We start from the raw sequence: 19529 nt of genomic DNA, 5'->3' as shown, positions 1-19529 counted from the left end.
CTATTTTAATTTAGTTTAGTTTATCACTAACATATTCATTTTCTCTATTTTTGCTAACATTTATTTTATTTTATTTTCTTTGTTTTAACTTGGTAATTTTTTATTTTATTTTTTATCATAATTTTTATATAGATTCTTTTAAAACAATGAAAAATAATTTTTCATAATAAAGTAATCGACAATGAAATTTTCAATTAAATTATGATCAATAGTTTTAACAACCTTAAACATCAACGACAACGTTATCGGATCCTGAATGTCATAATAGATTATATAAAAAAATAGAGTACATTTTGTTATGGATATTTTTGGAAAATAAAATCTTACATGTTTTTTTTTTCTTAATTGAAATGTCTCACATACCTGAAGTTTGCTAAGGATAGGAGTCAATTTCTTCAATTTGGATATGTGTGGAAGATAGACAGGATCATGCAAAAGTTTTGGCAATAAGTTTTGGCAATGGAAAGTATTAAAATTTAAGTTTAAGTATAACTCTACAATACCGATACATTCACTTATATATAATTTAACCTTATTTTTGGTTGATGTTGGATTCCTACACTCACTCTCACATTAAGTACATATAAGTGTGAGAATCGAAAGGCCAATAACAGATGACACTATGTTCAACAAACTTATCCTAGATATAGAATTTTAATGACTTTGATGATATATTAATAAGTGGGTTTACTTCTAATTCTGACATCACAAAATCGACTAATAAGATAAAAATTGCACCCGTTTACGCATTATAATTTATGTTTGTCCCTAGTAGATGTAGAATCTCCAACCAGAAGCAAAACAAGACATAAAAGATTTGAACCTGAGGTAGTCGAGTCCCCTAGATTTTTGTCCCTTGCCAATGAGCTAGCCCTACCACACTCATGTATAACTAAAGAATTGGCACCACAGTTTACATAATAATTTAACAATCTAGTTAATTGACTAAAATAAATGAGATTAAAAGGACAGGCATAGACAAGAACAAATTTAGGTTCAAGGAAAGAGAGAAGAAAACTTGACCGACTATTCAAGAAGATTCTTTGGACCCATTATGGGGAACTCTAGAAAAAGAAAGAGAAGAAAGCACAAAAACATTAGCAAAAATATTTTATCAGAAGCACATGAATGAAGAATGCATGGACTTTGACTTACAATGGTTTGAGAAATGTAAGTTGTTGATAGACCAAATTAAGAGGAAGATTATGCTTGGCTGCTAGATTTAGCCTGAGATATTCTTGATATTCTTCAATAAAAAACTTAGGATCAACCTTCTTAGATTTGGAGACATTGGCTGCCTTGTCAAGTAAGCCATGTAAAGAGAAGCAATTTTCTTGAGTATGTCTCATCCTCTTACAATAAGAGCATGGATAACCACAACTACTTTGTCCCCCTCAATTCCCTTTGAGTAGAAACCATGACAAATGATTTAATAGAATCATGTAGATTTCTAGAAGTGAGAGTGAGAAGTTGTGTTATGAGACTATCCATTTATGGAATTTCTTTACTAGTCATAATTTGATTCTATACATGACCAAAATCTGGGTGCATGGCCTGAAGAATCATAACCATGCAAAACTTATTCAACTTCTTCTTAATCTCTTCCAAATAATCAACTTCTAGAAACATCCTTCATTTCTCAAGGGTTGATTGTGCTTCAACAATAAAGTTCATGTCGCAATTTGTTTGTTTCAAACATGTTAGCTTATGAGCAAGATCATAGATGCCAAAATATCATTTGCAAAGTTTAGAGTTAGCCTTCTTCCAAAAGGAGTTACAAGTTTAATATGTTGTAAGAGTTCTGAATATATTGGGTTCCATAAATTGCCACAATAGGGAACAAAGCTAAAAATCCATCTTCTTCCTATGTTCAACCTTATTGAATGCCATTGTGCTACCATCTTCTTCCAAATGATTATGGAAGCATAGGTCAAAAATATAAAGATCAAATAATATTGACCAAGATAAGTAAATCTTGCCATTAAGCTTCCCTGAAGTAATTATGGGAGAACCAGGAAAGGAATAGACAAGTCCTGAAGCGAAACTTTAGAACAAGAAAACAACATAATTTCAAAAAAGGAACTCTCAAGGTGTTCAACTAGAGTTATGCTCGAACCAATATGAAATGAAGAAAAGCCAGTTGGAGCAGGAACGAAAGTGGCCAGCATCAACCACGAAGGTGGTGCGAAGTCATTCTGTTGGTAGGAAGGTCACGCATGGAGGAGAACACACTTAGGTGCACAATTTACAAATGGCAGGCATGGTGGTGGAGATAAGTTGGTATTTGAGACCAATTGGGTTCTCCATCACTCAGAGAAGCACTTTAGATCTAATGTTTATCCACCGGAAACAACAAAGACAATGCTGCCGGACAGTGACGAAGGGGTATTAGTTCTGCATCGCTTGATGAGATGAATGCAACCCTTAATAGACAGAGGTGTGCACCAACCAGTGCTGGTGAATGCACTGGAGAATGACAAAAAATGGGATTGACCTACTTTGATACCAACTTGAGACTGGAAAATAAAAAAATAAAAAAAAAATGCCTAAGATATTTCAATGATCTCTTAGCATTTTCATTAATTTATACGAATTCATACATTAGTAGAGAAACAAAAATTATAAGATTATTTACACATGCAATAGAAAAGATAAGTTAACCTATTCTAACATGTTAATTCTTTTACATAAGTGAAGCAATTCTGACATGATCACATAAATCATTATAATTCACACTATCACTTAATCACGATAAAGAGAACACTTAATAAATTCAAACATAGACTTATTGACAACTAAAAAGTTTCACATTCAAGTGCAAAACAATAGAAGCTACACAAAGACAAAGTGCATAACCAGAACAATGTATCAAGCCCCTAACAAATTTGCTAACCATACTTAATGTCAAGAATCTACCACGTAGCACAACGCTTCAATTTTCAAACCAAAATAGTAGTACCTAATGGAGATAAGGATGATGGTCCAAAAAATGCAAAAGCCTTTAGCATTCTTGGGTTTGCAGGGTAAGAAATGGAAGAGTGCTCGGGAGAGTGAAAAGAGAAAATAGTAGTGATAAGCGTGCTAATCAATTGTATTTCGGATATCATTTTAATTCCTACCACATACAAACTCATGTATTTCAAATGTCATTTTAATCTCCACCTCATATTGATACACTTAACATGCCATGTTAACTTGTCTAACAGAATTTAGTTGACAAGAGAAAATGATTGAACTAACTAAATCCACTATCTTCAATTTCAAACAAAAATTAGGGGCGATGCTTTATGCATATATGTAGGGGGGGAGGGGTGAATAAACCAAGACTAGAACACAAAGTAGAAACATGAAAAAAAAGGGAGAAAAGAAGGGAAACCGAATATTCACATTCTTTGCTCCACTAATTGTCAGATATTTACATTGCTTACTCATCAGCCATGGCCAACTCCAAGGCATAGTCATCTCTTTCCTGTAAAAAGTTTCCAGGTTAAAAGTCACATAATCAGAGACAATGAGCCATATCATTTCAGGAAAAAAGAAAAGTTACAAACAGAATTTACCACTGGTCCTCTGGCAAAATAACGTCCAAATTGAAGCCAATACACCTGCATGAGCCCGAGATTTACTAAACTCAACCAATATTAAATATAAATAACAAATGATGTCAACAACAATATCCTTATCTCACAAACCCAATAAATGACAACAATCATGGCAACTTTATTTAGCCTCCAAAGCACTTTAGGAGAGCAAACTACACATTCTACAATTTGTTGAGACAGAGAATAAAAAAAAAAAGGAAAAGAGGAAAACAACGCTAAATATTAGGGTGATAGTGGGTATTGTAATGGATACAAAATACTAACTAAAAATTCTGGTCACACTAACAATTAGGTTCTGTCCTAGTTATTACAAGTTCAAGCCTATACAACTAATTGATTCACAGCATATTTTAAAGAATTGAGATATTAAAGAATGTCCAGAGACAAGCAAGATGTCGTGAAACATTTTGCAGATATTCTAACACTTCCTCGCAGTTTAAGATTATTGCAAATAAGCACTTCTAAGAGAAAATAACAAAAATATAAAGCTCAACAAAACATAAAACTCAAGATGATAGAGGTGCAAAAGAGATGAACACTCACCTGAAGAAAGATTATTATATATTGAGAAAGAAAGGACTTCCCTGGAAAGAGGCTCAGCACAAATATCCTAGCATGCTAAAGAATGAAATTCATTTCCCAAAGAAAAAGGGATGGAGTTCACTAACTTCCGTTACATTAGGTGCTAGGGATCCATAACATATACAAGTTTGTGTATCTTTCGAAATTATTTTAAGACCAACCCTCTGATACTTCTATCAATCTGGAAAGAATACGTCTATACTAAGTAAAGAAAATAAACACCATAGATAAATAAGGAAAGAATTAGAAGCCTAAAAAGCATGTTACAATAGTTCCTAAATCAGAATAAATTACAAATTTAGAATAACTCCTAATTGAATCTAATAATTGATGGGAATCAACAATAATTTGTGCAGGCAATCGTATACTACAAGAAAGATTCTTCAAGTTCAAGAACAGAATTTGGTAGCTTCAATCATATCATGATAATTTTTTTGCCTCACAACAACATTGATACAAACTATCAATCGGATTGGGCAATAACTAATCTCTGTAAAAGATTCTAGCTAGCCACCTTTAAAGGGGTCTCACTTCACCTAACTATCATATTTTTTCAAACAACAAAAAGACCAAGGGTCGAGACTACGATGTATCTTAAGGGATCAAAATCTAGTTCCAATTGGACCATCAACATGTCCTAAGTTAAGAAGATAATTTAAAAGACCCAACAAAATTGGAAAATAGATCCAAGAATTATAAGTCAAAATTCAGAAACAACATTAAGTCACCATTGAAATGATAATAAATGGGAAAAGTCACCCTTTATATAATTCTCATGGAAAATAATCTATCAGTGAAATGAAGGTGAAAGACAGTGACCTAACAAACACCAATATCCAGGTCTAGCACATGTCATCATTCTCACTGTCCTCCTTATATGCCAAGATTAGAAAACCAACAACAATACCATGGCAGGGAAGAACTTCAGAAAAGATGACGATTTAATATGAACATACTCGATAAAAGAAAAAAAAAAAAAAAGTGAAAGTTAGCTGGACAATAAAATATGGTGAACCATGAGTGGGTAGAACGGAAAAGATAAAAAATGGAAAAACCCTTGATTGTTGTAACTGGTGCACAACCAATAGACATAGAAAATAACCATAGAGATATGAACATCTCTGCAGTTGATTCCATATTTTAGGAACTCAGGTATCAAGAAAATGGCAGGACTTGGTCACAAAGCATGAAACTACTTTAAATCATGTAATAATTATAGTATTGAAGAACTTCTAAACAATATATATATATATATATATATATATATATAGTATTCAGGATAATGCAATTTACTCTCATACGAAGCATTACCATGTGATACAAAAACCAACCCCAAGACCCTTTTCATACTAATAATAACATCAAATACTAGTAAGTACAAGCTCTAGTCCATTGATATAATAACAACACTACTTAAATAGGGAGAAAGCAGAAAATACGATGAAAATGTTAAATAACTCCAAAGGTTGTTTACACGATTGATGATTTATTGATTCTATTCTATTGTATATTCTACATCAAATAAAAATTATTCAATATTAAAAGGTAGAGTACAGATAGAAAGAGCATTTAATTGATATTCTAGTAATATCAAAATAAAAAGCCATCTCCCCATAGTGTCACAAATGGAATTGAGGAGACGGCAAATATGTAAGAAAATGTTGAGTAAAATGAGACAGTTGTGCCAAATGGACAGATGGTAACTGATATGAAGGTTGGGGAAATCAAAAAAGTGCAGAAGACAAAGAATAACCAGTTCTAGTTTGCATGATTATGAGTGGGGTGGGAAGTGAGTCTATGGTGGGTAGTTGAGGAGTGTTTGGATTTCTGTTTTGCTATGAACCATATAAAAGTAGAAGAATTCACAAACCTATTGTTTTGAAGTTTAGGATTGAAGATGGTGCCTTAGTTTCTTATAAGGGTTTGTTCACAACTCATAATGTCAAATCTCCATAGTGTATCCCCTCGAAGAACCTATAATTGGTATTAGAGCCTATGGTTCATGATGATCAACTCACATGAGTATGACATTTGTGAATTTCTTGTATCGAAAGTCTTTTGTTTCAAGAAAGTGTCTCATTTTCAAATGACGGTACAAAGTAAGGTCCCACAAGAGGGAGATGTACCAATGAGAAAGGGAATGACACTTGAGAGGGCAATTGTTAGAAATTCAAGGTGAGTTGAAAATTTCACATTGTATAAAAATGAGTAAGATGAACAATATATAAGTGGAAAGACCCACAAACTTATTGCCTTAAGATTTTGGTTTAAGGTAGTGTCTTGATCTTTTAAATGAGTTTGTTCAGAACTTGTTGTGTCAAACATCTTATTTGAGTATTATAATGCTGAAGGTGGGGTTCTATATTTCTGCCTAAGAAAATATCTATTACACATGTTGATCTGTGTGGCATCTACCTCATGCACATATCGCAAAATGCTTCAAACTACAATTGTAGTCTTGCTCATTACCTCATCTTCATCTTGAGTTTCCACTTCAACATCAGAGGTTGGGAAGCCCACACAAAGAAGTGCATAACCCTGAAATGCAATTAAAACTTCACATACTTGCCCAGCATAGCAGTAAAAGACAGTGGAACCCATAAGCTGGAATATGTTCTATTGTATGTATATGTATACACTTAAATATATTCATTTGTTGAAGGAATCTGGAATAGAAACACTGACCAAGAAAATAGAATGCAAACTATGCATTAAAACACAGCAGGAATATATTAGAAAGAAGAGTTAAATAGTTGTACTTCTATGTTTTAACTTAACTTTTATTTTGACTAAGTCAATCTCGTTGTTCTTAACATTTCAGGAATGAACCAAAAAAGTAGTGTTTTGTATTTTTTTTTTTTTTGGTTTTCTGAAAATTGTAGTTCAAATATTTGTCCAGGTTAATATATAAAAAATCCCATTAATAGAATGATTTGTGTAGGTACAGTGTTTCATTGTTAGTAATTAAAGTTGATTTTTATTTTGGTCATGAATCAAAATTACAAGTTATGAAAATAGTTGAAGAAAAATAGTCTGTACTAGTTCAGTGCATTGAGACTGAAAAAAGATAAAACTTTCAATGTCTTCTTATTTTCTAAGGGAAGTGGTAAAAGCTATTCACATGTCTTTGGGTGCTGGCATCTGAAAACTTGACAAACATATTGGTTCTAAACTAACAACTCATCCTCCTCCACTCTAGTAACATGCATAAACTTCTTACAACGATACAATAGAGATAGTGTTGAGAAAACTTACATTAATAATATATCTTGAGATGTACAGCTTGTTGCTATTTAAATACTACTATAGTTGGTTAAATTTAAAGAATTATAGTAGTCTATAGTAATAAGTTGAAAAATCATGATTCATGTCTAACATTTTCTTTTACCCTTAATAAAATAAGGATGGAAAATGCTGATTATTGGGTATACCATGTGAAATTTGTGCATTGGTACTTAACAGGTTGAAATTACCAATTCAAGTATGTAACTAAAAAAATCATAAACATGGAATATAGATGAGCTACTCGTGCCTTCTCTTTCAATTCGGCAGATATCCCAAGTGCCTCTGGTTGTCTAATCTGTCCGCTCTTTATACGTACAGCACAGCTAGTACAACAACCTGCAACGAAAGGTTTTAAAGAAGCAAACGTGATCAGGAAGCAAGAAATAGCATCACAAATCCAACAGATTTCAATCAAGATGGCAATAGAAACAGCAGAGAGAACAAGTGTCAAAATTCATTGCAATCATCTACAAAGACAAACTTCACCAGATTTAAACAATTACCATATTTTCTTTGCTCCCAATAAGAGGAAAACAAAAAATCACACTGGTTTAAAATCAATAAAACCCATGAAAAAAGGAATCTACCATCAGCAATGACCATTAATTCCATTGGTAATAATATAGATGGAAAAAACCAAATTTAATAGGTTTGTAAAATTCTTTCCATAACTCCGTACTGTTAGCAGCGTGGCAGTGAGTGTGTGAGAGAGAGAGTGATGCAGAAGTGAGAAGAGAGGTAACTTATAACACTGAGAGAGACTGAAAATGTATATGTGGAGGTAGAGAAAGGTATATACGCAGAGTATAGGATACAGAATAACTGACACGCGTCAGTTTAGTTTACAATAACAACACCTACCATAGATTAAGGAACTATTTGGACAAGTTTCTCCATAAACACTTAAAAAAATTAAGAAAAATCAGTTTCCTCATAAAGTAAGATTAGTTTTATGCATATCCTAATTTGTAAAAGCTCTTTCATATAGTTTCTCCAAATTGAAATTTTTAACTTATGCACAAGTTAATTTTAACTTGAAGAAAAATCTGTTACATTTTTTTCTTGTTTCTCTCTTGGATAAATGTTTATGAAGAAGTTCATGGACCCTAACACGCACTTACAGATTTAATTGGAACTACTTTGAAAAGTATATCATCTCCCAAAGGTTATGGTAAATATGTCAAATTTGGCACTAATCAAATCTCTGTTTTACATGACTGAGTTCTGCAGATCATAAACATACTCAACATAATGAAACGCCATCAAATGCTAAATGGTGAAATATTAACACTAAGATAAATAGAGAAATCCATCGCCTAAGAACGTCAATACATGTGCAATGAAGCAGCAAAAATACAATATAACATAGGGATGAATGAGTGTGCAAATGTGAATTTTCTATTGGGATTTCTGTGTAGATTTTTTACAAAAAGCAGAGGAGATATATTATGCAGAATTTAATTCCTGTATTCTGAGTGTAATTCAAAACTGAAATACTAACAATATACTGATCCTAACATTTAAATTTAAACAGCATCCTAAAAAAAATTATCTATTTTCAAACTACCGGCACAGTTTCAACATTCTCCTGGGTGAGAAAATAACTGAAAAGTAAAAACAAATTGGATAAAAGAAGTACCGTGCCTGCAGGCGAACGGAAGGGTAATATTCTGGGACTCAGCAGTGTGCAATATATACTGGTCCTGCATTTCATAAAGCATAGTAACAATCACATGTAAATTTTCAAAATACTAAAAAAAGGATCGCTAATTTCTTTGTTATATCACAAACAAAAATCAATATTCGATAATATAAAAAGAGAATAAGATAAAGTATTAATAGCAAGCAGCTACAACAGAGAATGGAAAATAAGGAGGTTATAACATCGATGAAAATGGTGGACTCGAAAGATGGTACCTCAGGTACGACAAACTCGTGAACGATTCCTCTCTGTCTGTCGTGGACTGTGACCTTATGAGTGGGAGCATCAACAGACGGAAACTGGTAATCGATTCCACCGGTTCGCACAACCGCCGTCTGGAGCTCCGCCGACACCGTGGTAGCTCTGCGGCGGATATTGGAAGGGAATGATTGTTGTTGCTTGGGAAGTGGAATGATGGGAGTCGGAAGAAGGGGAAGTGCCATCTTTTTCTTCTTCTTAGAGGTGACGCAGCATTCACAGACAGAGTGACGGGATAACGTGGGAGAGAGGGAGGGAGGTGAGGAACCAAACGGTCGTTCTCCACCAACCGTTAGATTTTCTTCCAACCAAAACTCTACACGTGTACTGTCATCAAGACTCTTCCATGGGCTTTCAATGAAACTAAGTATTTAATGGTGTTATTGTAATCGAATTAAGATTTATTATTATTAGACAACAATTAAATAATATTTTAAAATCTTAATATAAAAGTACAGTAAATAAAATGACATAAAAATAAAAATATTATAACACATGACACTCATTGTATTTTTTTAAAATTATATAATTAACCCAATCCAATTAGTTAAATACAAATAAAATTTGGATGTACTTTTAATCGTGACAAATTTTTATTACGTGTAAATATCAAAAGTCCCTATTTTATTACATTCAGCTGCCTAAAAATTCCTTGTTCAGCCTTGCCTTTACCAATGATTTAAAATAAAATAGTGGACCTTTTTCTAATTAATTAAATTCAGTTCATCAACCGAAAACAACTCATCCATATCCCAACTCACAAACCTGGTTAGTGAAATAAATGAACCAAATTTCCATAGGAGTGGTCAACCATTATTCAAAATTGATTAACCAATATTTTTTAAAAATTCCAGTTGTTTGTTTCAAAATTGGAATTATGCTTGTGTGGCTTTCCTAAATCATCAGAAAAGGGAAACATTGGCTATACTTACTTCTCAATTACTGATTTGAAACTAAACTAGACATTTTCTAGTCAACCCAGTTTCAATATTCTAGTTCAACGTTGTTTTAAACTATTTTACTTCAAAATCTAACATCTGTATGTCTTGTGACGCAGTTGGCCTTGGCTGCTCTGCGCAATGCAAATGCAGTCCATAAAGTTACTGACTTTGATAGGTACTTAACTTATTATTGCTTTATGATTCTTCCACTTGGTCTTTTCCCTTTTGTTTTTACAAGGTCAATAACAAAATGGCCTCGTGGAGTATGATATTGCAGGATATTCTTGACCTGAATTTCTGTATTGCTTAAACTAGCGCTTAATTGCAGTTACCTTAGGAGCATTTTTCCCCGTCAGAGTTCAGTGCATACAATGCCCGAACTTTCTGAATCACTGAATGCTATCGATTCTTGGGTAATCCATATTCTGATGTTTTTCATTGATATTTAATTCCAAATTTCTTCTGTTTAACATGGACCATTGGAGCCTTGGTTACTATAAATAGATGCAGGTTAGCAAATACGAGAGTGTCCTTCTAAACTAGGAGTCTGATTTTATTGCTTAATTTGTGTCCCTCATTCTCATTCGTGTGACTTGTTTGTGACTAAGTGATCTAGTGAAAACACTGTATTTAAATAATGACATTCATACTCCCGTAATCTCACCTGTTTCAAACAATCTAGTCTACCGCTTTGTTTTAACCGAACTGAAAATAATTTTAAAGTTACTCAAAATGTAATTCTTCCAGTTGCTTAGAGTTAAGAATAACAGTGCGGAATCGGGGTGAGAAAGAATTCAGATTAAAGAAAGACTATCTAGAAATTTTTCAAAAAAGTTAATGAACAGGATTTTAGGAAACTTAATTTTTGTCCTCTTTTTTAATTCGCTTCTTCTGCGAAAATTAAGTTATTGTCATGCTAAACTCTAACCCCGGATTCGTATAATGAAATCTAAGAGAACTTCTTCCTGGACAAAGAAACCGTTAGTTTGCCATTTCATTGGTCATTTCCTTGCAATATTAAGCACATAAAATCCTAAAATCAACTCCAAGATGAAATAATGTAATTAACCATCACTCAATAAAATTATCATTACAATAAATCAATATTATAAAAATATAACAAAATACAAAGAGTGCGAGAGAACACAATCAATTTTAGGTTCCAATAATAAGCTGGCCTTTTGGAACAAACATATTAAAACTGATTTTCACACAAAGAATCATACCGATAACACCTTGAGTAAGGCCTGAAACTTTCATTACATCATAATACTTGATAAGAAACTTTGAAAACTTGCCTAAACTGCGCCTTATTTCGGATTTTGCTTTAATCTCCACCCAGCAACGCCAATTGTGTCTAGCACCTAATCTCGTAGGATCCCGCTTTTGTAATATAACGAACCCACTCAACGGTATTGTACCCGCTCTTCTCCCACACCTGCAGGGAGTAAATAAAGAAGATAGAGCCACGTCGTTGTGAGAGGATGCACGAAAAAATAGTAGGGAAGGTCGGGATGGATACCTTGAGGAAACGGACACGTAAACCAGATGCTGTGAACATGGGAACCTGTCCCAAGAGTAAAAATACGTATAAGAAAAAGTTTAGAAAGACGGCTCCAGAAGTGAATATGATAAATTTCTCGAAAATTTAAGCCAACAGAAGAGGATCAAGCATGCAAAAGGGAGGGAGAGTTAAAAGGAAATTTAAAACAAATAAATGGTTATTTTAAATCCACGCAGTTGGACAACATCTGGCAAAGGAATGTGATTGTAATTCAGCGTCTAATTGCCATAATTTCTTCCATGAGACAAACAAAAGCGGACCCTTTATTTTGTTTGGAATCAGAAATATTGTTACAAGGATAAACCAAAATCACAAGACGCCAAAGTTGACAAAATTAAAATTAAAAGCAACATTTAAACTAAAGAAATTATTGAAACAACCACTAGTGATTGAACAACACACCTGAAACTCCATCTGAATTGGTGGTCTGGTCCAAGATTTCTTTTCTGTTGTTGTGGAAATAAGTTCAACCTCTGCACTTAAGGTCGACTCAGTTTGCCCAGGGAATTTTCTAATCCTATAAATAAAGATAAAGCAAGCAATAATGATATTAGAATGGCAAGTCTATTATGATGAAAATGAAAAACACTAAAAACTAGAGTATAAAAGGAAAAAGAGTGGGAGGGGAAGAATAATGAATGATACCAACCAATAACTTTAAAAATAATTGGAATTATTGTTCAAATAATAAGCAAAATGAAGACACTTACTTCCAGACCAAAGAGTCAATAGAGGCATTGTATTTTGCTCGGCCAGATGTAACTGTGAAATTTGTTTTTGCTGTTTGTTTTGGCACAGGAATCTTTACCACAACCCCAAGTGCAAACATTTTTGCACCAAACACACTCTTTACCTGAAAAACATGTACTGAAAAAATAAATGAACAAGTGAAGGATGGCATATCATCAAATGGATATCCAACATGAAAATTTACAAACCTTAACGTTCACTTCTATGCGTGATCGACCAAGTTCCTTGATAGTAGGCAATACTTTAAAAGGAAGATTAACTCCCTCAGTTATACGATACCTGCATAAATATAATTTTATTAGCTGATATTACGTTAATGGTTAAACAAGGTAAGTTTGAATGACAGACAGAATTAAAAAGAATAAAGAGCATATTTGCTGTTAATTTAAGAAATTAGATAGCAATAGATAGGATTGAAAGAAAAAACCTACTTCATTAGTTCAAATTCACCATCCGGTGGTACAAAACTAACGGTCTTCTCTGAGTTGAACCTTGTTAGATTCACACATTGATGGAAAGTTACATCATCAAGCTCGATACTTTTACCACTGCAACATAGATTTGTTTTTGAGAAAGGGGTAAAATACACTTTCTAAATACAGCATACAGAATAGGTACTATAAAGGGAAAACAAGAAAACAGGCACCCCATTTAATATTCAATGCATCAGAAGAACCTAAAGAAACGTGTTTGAATTGGCGATATTTAAAGCATAAAAAAAAACAAAGGCAACTGAAGGCTACCTTTTAGCAGGACGTGATTTAAGTTGTGCTTCTTTCTCAAGACCAATCTTGTCATTCAAACCCAACTTTAAATCAGGCATTCCAGAAAGAAAGCATTTCATAAGAATCTTCCCAGTGACATCACATCGCAGAACACTACCTAAATTCACAAACTAGTCAGAGGGCAGGCAATATAGCAAATACCAATATGCAGAAAAATGAAATTCACAGCCTACCTTTTGAAGACATAAGAAGATTTACACTTTCGACAATATCCAGGAAGACCTGCAACAGGCCAATGTTACAACAGCACAAGCTGTATGGCAATAATTGTATGTAAACAACAGATGCCAAGGTACCTCGTTCTTTTTGTATACAAGGCCCTCTCTCCGCCACCCAACAGCACCAGTAACTTGTAAAGTTGCATTTGGAACAGGCCTGTCTGAGGGCTTTTATTTGATGTACAAAGAATATAGCAAGCAAAGGATTTAATGGAACACAATCAACCCGGTAAACATATTGGGTTAAAAGTAAAAATATACATATAGATAAACATTGCACAAAACAGTAAAAGAAGAGTAATCTGAATTGATACCAGCTTTATGGACAGAAGTTAAAATTTTGCATCATAATTTTGTTGTTATTATAATAATTACACCTGACCTCGGTCCGTTGGTATAACTCAAGCCTCATCAATCAGGAACAGTAAAGAAAACGGTGAACTTTTAGTAGAAGAAAACAAGTTATTTGCTCCTTACAAATATGAAGCAATTACAAAACATTTTAAAGTCTACAAAAGTATTAACTTGAGTGATATGCTTTTAGAAAAAACAAGCACATCATGACAGAATAAACATTCCACTTGAGGAGACATATGCCAGAAACAGATTAGCATTAAGTATCAACACAGATAAGATCAATGTTGAGACTTATAATCTATTAAACTCCCAAACAAAGGTCGACAATTTGATCATCAACTTAAGCAGCCAACCGATAGATTGGAATTTGGCCAGAGGCAATTCTCTGTTTTCCCGGTTGGAAGAAGAGAGGTGGTGCATTTCCATCTTTTTCAACTATAACATTAAGGTAATGACAAGAGAAGTAGAGAGGTTTCAAAAAAGGGAATATATTGCTGATATGGAGCAAATAATCTTGCATATCAGTTAATGTTTTGGTATTTCCATACATTTGTATATCTATGTGGTGTTCTCTGTATTTTTTGCTGCTTTGTCAATATATCCATGTTTTCTCGTATCATATTCATATATGTGGCCTTACTTCATAGTAGCTACTAGCAACAACAGTGTTAGCTGGCTAACCTTGGATGAAAATGGGGAACGCACTCCTTCCTGTGTGATATAAAGCTTTAAGATCTCTGGTGAAAGATTTTGTGGGTAACCAAAGTCCATAATTTCTGCAAAAACCAGTAGTTAATAACCATTCACCAATTTAATGACATGTATCTTTTTCCATATCACAGAACTTACTCCGGCATTCAATACTGAACAAATTTTGACTTAGAAAAATATATTAGTTTATCATTTCAATAATGTAGAATAGACCCACAATGCAACACATCTATAACGCAGAATTTACTCTGGCATTCAACACTGAACAAATTTTGACTTGGCAAAATATATTTATTTATCGTTTTAATAATATAAAATATAACCACAACGCAACACATCTAATAGTTATCAAGCAAGAGCGTAATTAGAGTTGCACGTGCACAAGCACAGTCAAGACCATGTTCACTACAATTCAAAAGAAAAACCTGGTTTATTGTTTATATGCCCACTAATTTTCATTGAACTCATGGCAATCATTTTGTCAAGATGTTGGAACTTGAGACCAATATAATGAACATGGCGTTTGCCAATGGCATTAAGATAAAGGAACCCTTTGTATCCTTTCATTTGTTTACTTGCATCGTCACCAATAGCCACCATACATAAATGTGACTTCTTTTGTATTCACACCAGCTAAAAGTATGGTTATTGCAGTTATCTGCATAATCTAATTTGTATTTCAATGAAAAGAATATCATTAAAATATATTCGAATAACTAAGATATACAATAATACAAAAGCATCTACGTACCAAAATTGACATGTATTACTCCTCACTTAAACAAACTTGCGATGTAACTTTGCTACAATATACTCTTATAGTTTCTGAAAGTTTAAAAAATACAGTAAACTAAAATCCTGGCGCTGAGTTTCAAGTCTAAAGTATAACACACAGTACACAAAAATATCAAGGCAAGACTGATTGATTCTCTGTATAAATTACATACCATCTAGGAGCTCATAAATGAGTACAAAATTATTGCGAATTGCATCCTCGTCAAAAGCTCCACCAAAATAAGATCGGAACAATGCAACAGCCTGTAAATAAAAAAAGTACAATCATCAACCACCGCAAAGCAAAAATGACATTTTTTAATCACAACGGGATGTAAACATTTTAGAAAACCACTCAAAATGATCTATAAGGTGTTAAAGAAAATTTGGCTTCTAATGTTGTCAATTGTCAAAGGGATCCAGAAGAAGAGAGATAGAGATTGAGTGATTTATTTGTTGGCAGATTGAAATGTTAAGCCACTCTCTTAATGGCAATTGAAAGAGTTTTGTTACTACTTTGATTAATGATCGTAAGATAATATCCCCTAGACTTAATAATAGGTCAATTGGCAAATAAACTCAGCATTCCTGAAATCAATCCAAAGATAAACAGCTACAAATTAACAAATACATAGAATTACTTTATAGCTCTGCATTGACTCTCTTCCTGCCAGAAATTATATCCAATAAGTGAAACTAAAATTTATTTCAGAAATTCTACTAGGATATCTGCATCAGTGTTATATACTATTCCGAGATCTGTGTCATTTGACCTTAACATCCTTGATTAGTTCTCACCATTTCTTATTAGTTGAAAATTTCCATGATGTGACGATAGGATGGGATGTCATAAAAGCATTGTTAAAATAAATCCCAGTGTTATATTAAATATATTTTGCAATATAGACTACGACGAAGGTCAATTGTAAAGAGAAGGAATTTCAATTAATCAACTGCCCTGAATAGAAGGCCACTCAAATTATCATAATTAATGCATACAACCAGCATATCCAGAATCTAACTACTAATATGTTGCCGCCTACAATATAAAACTAAAAGGTCACAAGCACCAGGTATATGTGAAAATTACAAGACGGAGAACATAGTGATTCAAGAAATAAAATCACTGGTATCACAAAAAATCCCTCTGTGTAGATGCTTCAGCCAAAAAATAAATGCTGTCAAACCCTAACTGATCTTTGTGACCCTTGGTACTTATACAAATCTCAAGTGCAGTCTGACACGGGTCATCATTTATCCATGCTCCTCCACTAAATCCATGGATGCTTACAGCCCTCTTTTCAATCATCCATACATCACAACTTGTGCTAACTATTAGAATTTAGAAGGTTCCTCCCATCTTGTTCACTCAGTGTAGGAGCTAACACCAAACAATCATTTAAAAAACGTGAACAACAATCAAAACATCAATAATTACAAGCTAAATAGGAGAAAGTCCTGAACAAGCAGCACCCCAACAAAGCCTTCATTTCAGATATAAGTGAATTACAGGCAGAGGTGGCGGAGTACCTCAACGACAAACTTGAAAGCGCAAGCCACATTGGCATTGTTGCTGACAACAATGACAATGTAGACATTGCTGATCCTCATGTAAAAGAAAGAGCATCCACCAATCTGCCTCACAGGGCAAGTACCAAGCTCCTTCGTTTGCATAATATGTGTCCTAAAAGCATCCACCATATTTCCCCTGCAATAAGATCACCAATCAACCCTAGCTAAGTCAACTCTTTCAAATACGAAACTACGACATAATCGATGCATACAATTCAACAAGCTGCAATCGAAAGGCGTCGTAACAGTTGAAAAAAAAATCCTATGTACGAATAGGTGAAATCATGAAAGAGAGAGAAAAGTGGAAGCAAGAGTACCCGACATCGTCGCGATAGAGGCGGTTGATGAGAACGTCGCCGCGGAGGTTGAGGAAGTATATGGCGGAAGCGGCAACCGGCATCTCCGGTCCACTTTATCTGAAGATCGATAGAGACTATCGAATACAGTGGTTTTACGCAGACGGATCTGTGGTTTCCTGAGAGAGAAAGGAAGAGAGAGCAGATACCAACGGAAGGCAAGGTCGCCGATTTGGTGAATTGGACTAGTTCGGACAAGGGAGGAGACAGAGGGTGAATTTGACAATTCAGAATTGCTTAATGTGAATCGAAAATTGGGAAATAAACGCACACATACAAAAAAAGAAATATATAAAAAATTGGAAAAAATAAATTAAAAAGTAACACTCAAAATGTAAGTCGATTATATTTTAAGTCTACAATATACTAGTTTTAGTGTTTTATGTTATATAAGATAAGACTCAATTAATAATTTGCTTTTCAACGTGTCGATGATTGAATTCATACTTGATCCACCATCTGTAACCAGTAATAGTTAAGTATGTGTAAGGGTTTTTTTCTGCAATTTAATGTAGTTAACTAATCAAATTTATTTAAAAATAAATAAATAAAATAAAATAAAAAACATTAAAAAAATTATATAGACTAAATTACTAATTAAAATTTTATATAATTTTTTTTACTTTATATATTCCAAATTTTTATTTTTAATATTAACTATAACTAATTTAGTATTAAAAAACTAAAATAAAATATTAAAATATTTATACATAAAATAATTATATATAGACTATTTTAAATTTTGAGTATTATAAACAGTACTTTTATATTGTTTTATAAATAAATATTAATTTCAAATTGCGTCTGTTTTTTACTTTGTATTAAATTAATAAATAATAAATATTGTTATTTTCATTTTATAAGTAAAAAATGGTTGATAATAAAATATATAAATTATAAGGATAAATATGTTTTTTGTTCTTTTTAAGTATTACACGATTTTAGGTTTAGTCTCTACTCTAAACTTTAGTTGTTTTTAGTCCTTTTAGTTTGAAACTATGACAATTAGTCCTTAAAATAGAATGGCATTAACTTTTGTTTCATGTGGCTAACGGATGAGTCACGTCACTTTTCCTTTTTCTGAAATGTGTCCATCTTTCTCCTGCATCTTCACTAGTGGCACCCACATGCTCCTCTACTCACACGACACCTACTTCACGTGCATATCCGTGCAGGAGGTCATCACGACAGTCGTCCGTGCCAAACCCTTCCTCGTCGATCATCGCAATGGATCTACCTGATCCTTACGATGAGGACGTCACCTTGAAGGACTTCTGTTCCGTGTCTGCGACTTCCACTTTTTCAGCTTCCCCTCCAAGGTCGGCTACACCATCCCCTATACTTGGGTTGGGAGCTCCTGCAATCATGTATTTTACATTATTATTTACCTTTAGTAAAAGGGGAAAATATTAATAATAACTAGGTCAATGATTTTGTATAGTAGTGCAAACCCAAGTATTAATTTACTATCTACTGCATTTCAGTTGTTGCATATCGGTGATTATTACATCATAGATCATAAGAGAAGGGATTGCTTTCGAAGTACAAAAGATGTTGACTTTGGTAGGAGTGGTAGTGCTAAATTACTTGTTGATTCTGGAAAACGTATTTGGAGCCTTTTCATTTATTTATGATGAGAACCTTTCTGATAATCTATCAAAATATACCTCTGCAACAGATTCTTTAGGGAAATGTTATTGAAATTCATAAAATTGGCTCTAGTTTCTTAGTTCATGCTCAAATAGCCAGTTGTATTTTTTTCTTATTTTTTTATTAATTTCACCAAAGAGATGCGGAAGGGAAGAAGTGGGGCGTCGTCAGTGGTCACGACGACTACTACGATAGCCAACAAATCCCTTTTAAAGGAGCCTCGGTACCGAGGCGTCAGAAAGAGACCGTGGGGGAGGTTCGCGACGGAGATCAGAGACCCATTGAAGAAAGCTAGGGTTTGGTTTGGAACCTTTGATTCTGCCGAAGAAGCTGCTTGAGCCTATGACGCCACCGCACGGACTCTCCGGGGTCCCAAGGCCAAAACAAATTTCCCTTTTTCACACCCTTTCTGTCGTTCGACA

At 33.6% G+C, this 19529-nt stretch overlaps 2 protein-coding genes across 2 annotated transcripts; both read right to left on the bottom strand.

Moving 5' to 3' along the window:
* Positions 1 to 3135: 3135 nt before the first annotated feature.
* Positions 3136 to 9784, bottom strand: LOC106769577 (ferredoxin-1). The gene is made up of 6 exons (XM_014655251.2): positions 9387 to 9784; positions 9109 to 9172; positions 7717 to 7805; positions 6654 to 6722; positions 3561 to 3605; positions 3136 to 3469 (listed from the first exon to the last, which is right to left on the bottom strand). Exons 1-6 carry the CDS (start codon positions 9612 to 9614, stop codon positions 3425 to 3427), a joined length of 540 nt encoding a protein of 179 aa, XP_014510737.1. The 5' UTR covers positions 9615 to 9784; the 3' UTR covers positions 3136 to 3424.
* Positions 9785 to 11421: 1637 nt separating this feature from the next.
* LOC106769069 (AP-2 complex subunit mu) lies at positions 11422 to 17724 on the bottom strand. The gene is made up of 13 exons (XM_014654531.2): positions 17419 to 17724; positions 17060 to 17237; positions 15703 to 15793; positions 14726 to 14820; positions 13766 to 13855; positions 13643 to 13691; positions 13428 to 13566; positions 13116 to 13232; positions 12873 to 12963; positions 12645 to 12787; positions 12337 to 12451; positions 11893 to 11937; positions 11422 to 11808 (listed from the first exon to the last, which is right to left on the bottom strand). The coding sequence occupies exons 1-13, from the start codon at positions 17499 to 17501 to the stop codon at positions 11728 to 11730; spliced, it is 1317 nt and encodes a 438-aa protein (XP_014510017.1). The 5' UTR covers positions 17502 to 17724; the 3' UTR covers positions 11422 to 11727.
* Between the last annotated feature and the right edge of the window lie 1805 nt (positions 17725 to 19529).

This window comes from Vigna radiata, chromosome 7 (genome assembly GCF_000741045.1).
Source record: "Vigna radiata var. radiata cultivar VC1973A chromosome 7, Vradiata_ver6, whole genome shotgun sequence".
NCBI lineage: Eukaryota > Viridiplantae > Streptophyta > Magnoliopsida > Fabales > Fabaceae > Vigna > Vigna radiata.
The sequence above is the reverse complement of the archived record's forward strand: the minus strand, read 5'-3'. Positions and strand labels throughout refer to the sequence as shown.

Coding starts and splice junctions, on each gene's coding strand:
- LOC106769577 (XM_014655251.2), bottom strand. CDS start 9,614: ATGGCACTTCCCCTTCTTCCGACTCCCATCATTCCACTTCCCAAGCAA. Junction 9,173..9,386: donor ACGAGTTTGTCGTACCTGAG/GTACCATCTTTC, acceptor TATGAAATGCAG/GACCAGTATATATTGCACAC. Junction 7,806..9,108: donor TCCGTTCGCCTGCAGGCACG/GTACTTCTTTTA, acceptor CTTTCGTTGCAG/GTTGTTGTACTAGCTGTGCT.
- LOC106769069 (XM_014654531.2), bottom strand. CDS start 17,501: ATGCCGGTTGCCGCTTCCGCCATATACTTCCTCAACCTCCGCGGCGAC. Junction 12,788..12,872: donor GCATAGAAGTGAACGTTAAG/GTTTGTAAATTT, acceptor CATGTTTTTCAG/GTAAAGAGTGTGTTTGGTGC. Junction 12,452..12,644: donor ATTGACTCTTTGGTCTGGAA/GTAAGTGTCTTC, acceptor CTTTATTTATAG/GATTAGAAAATTCCCTGGGC.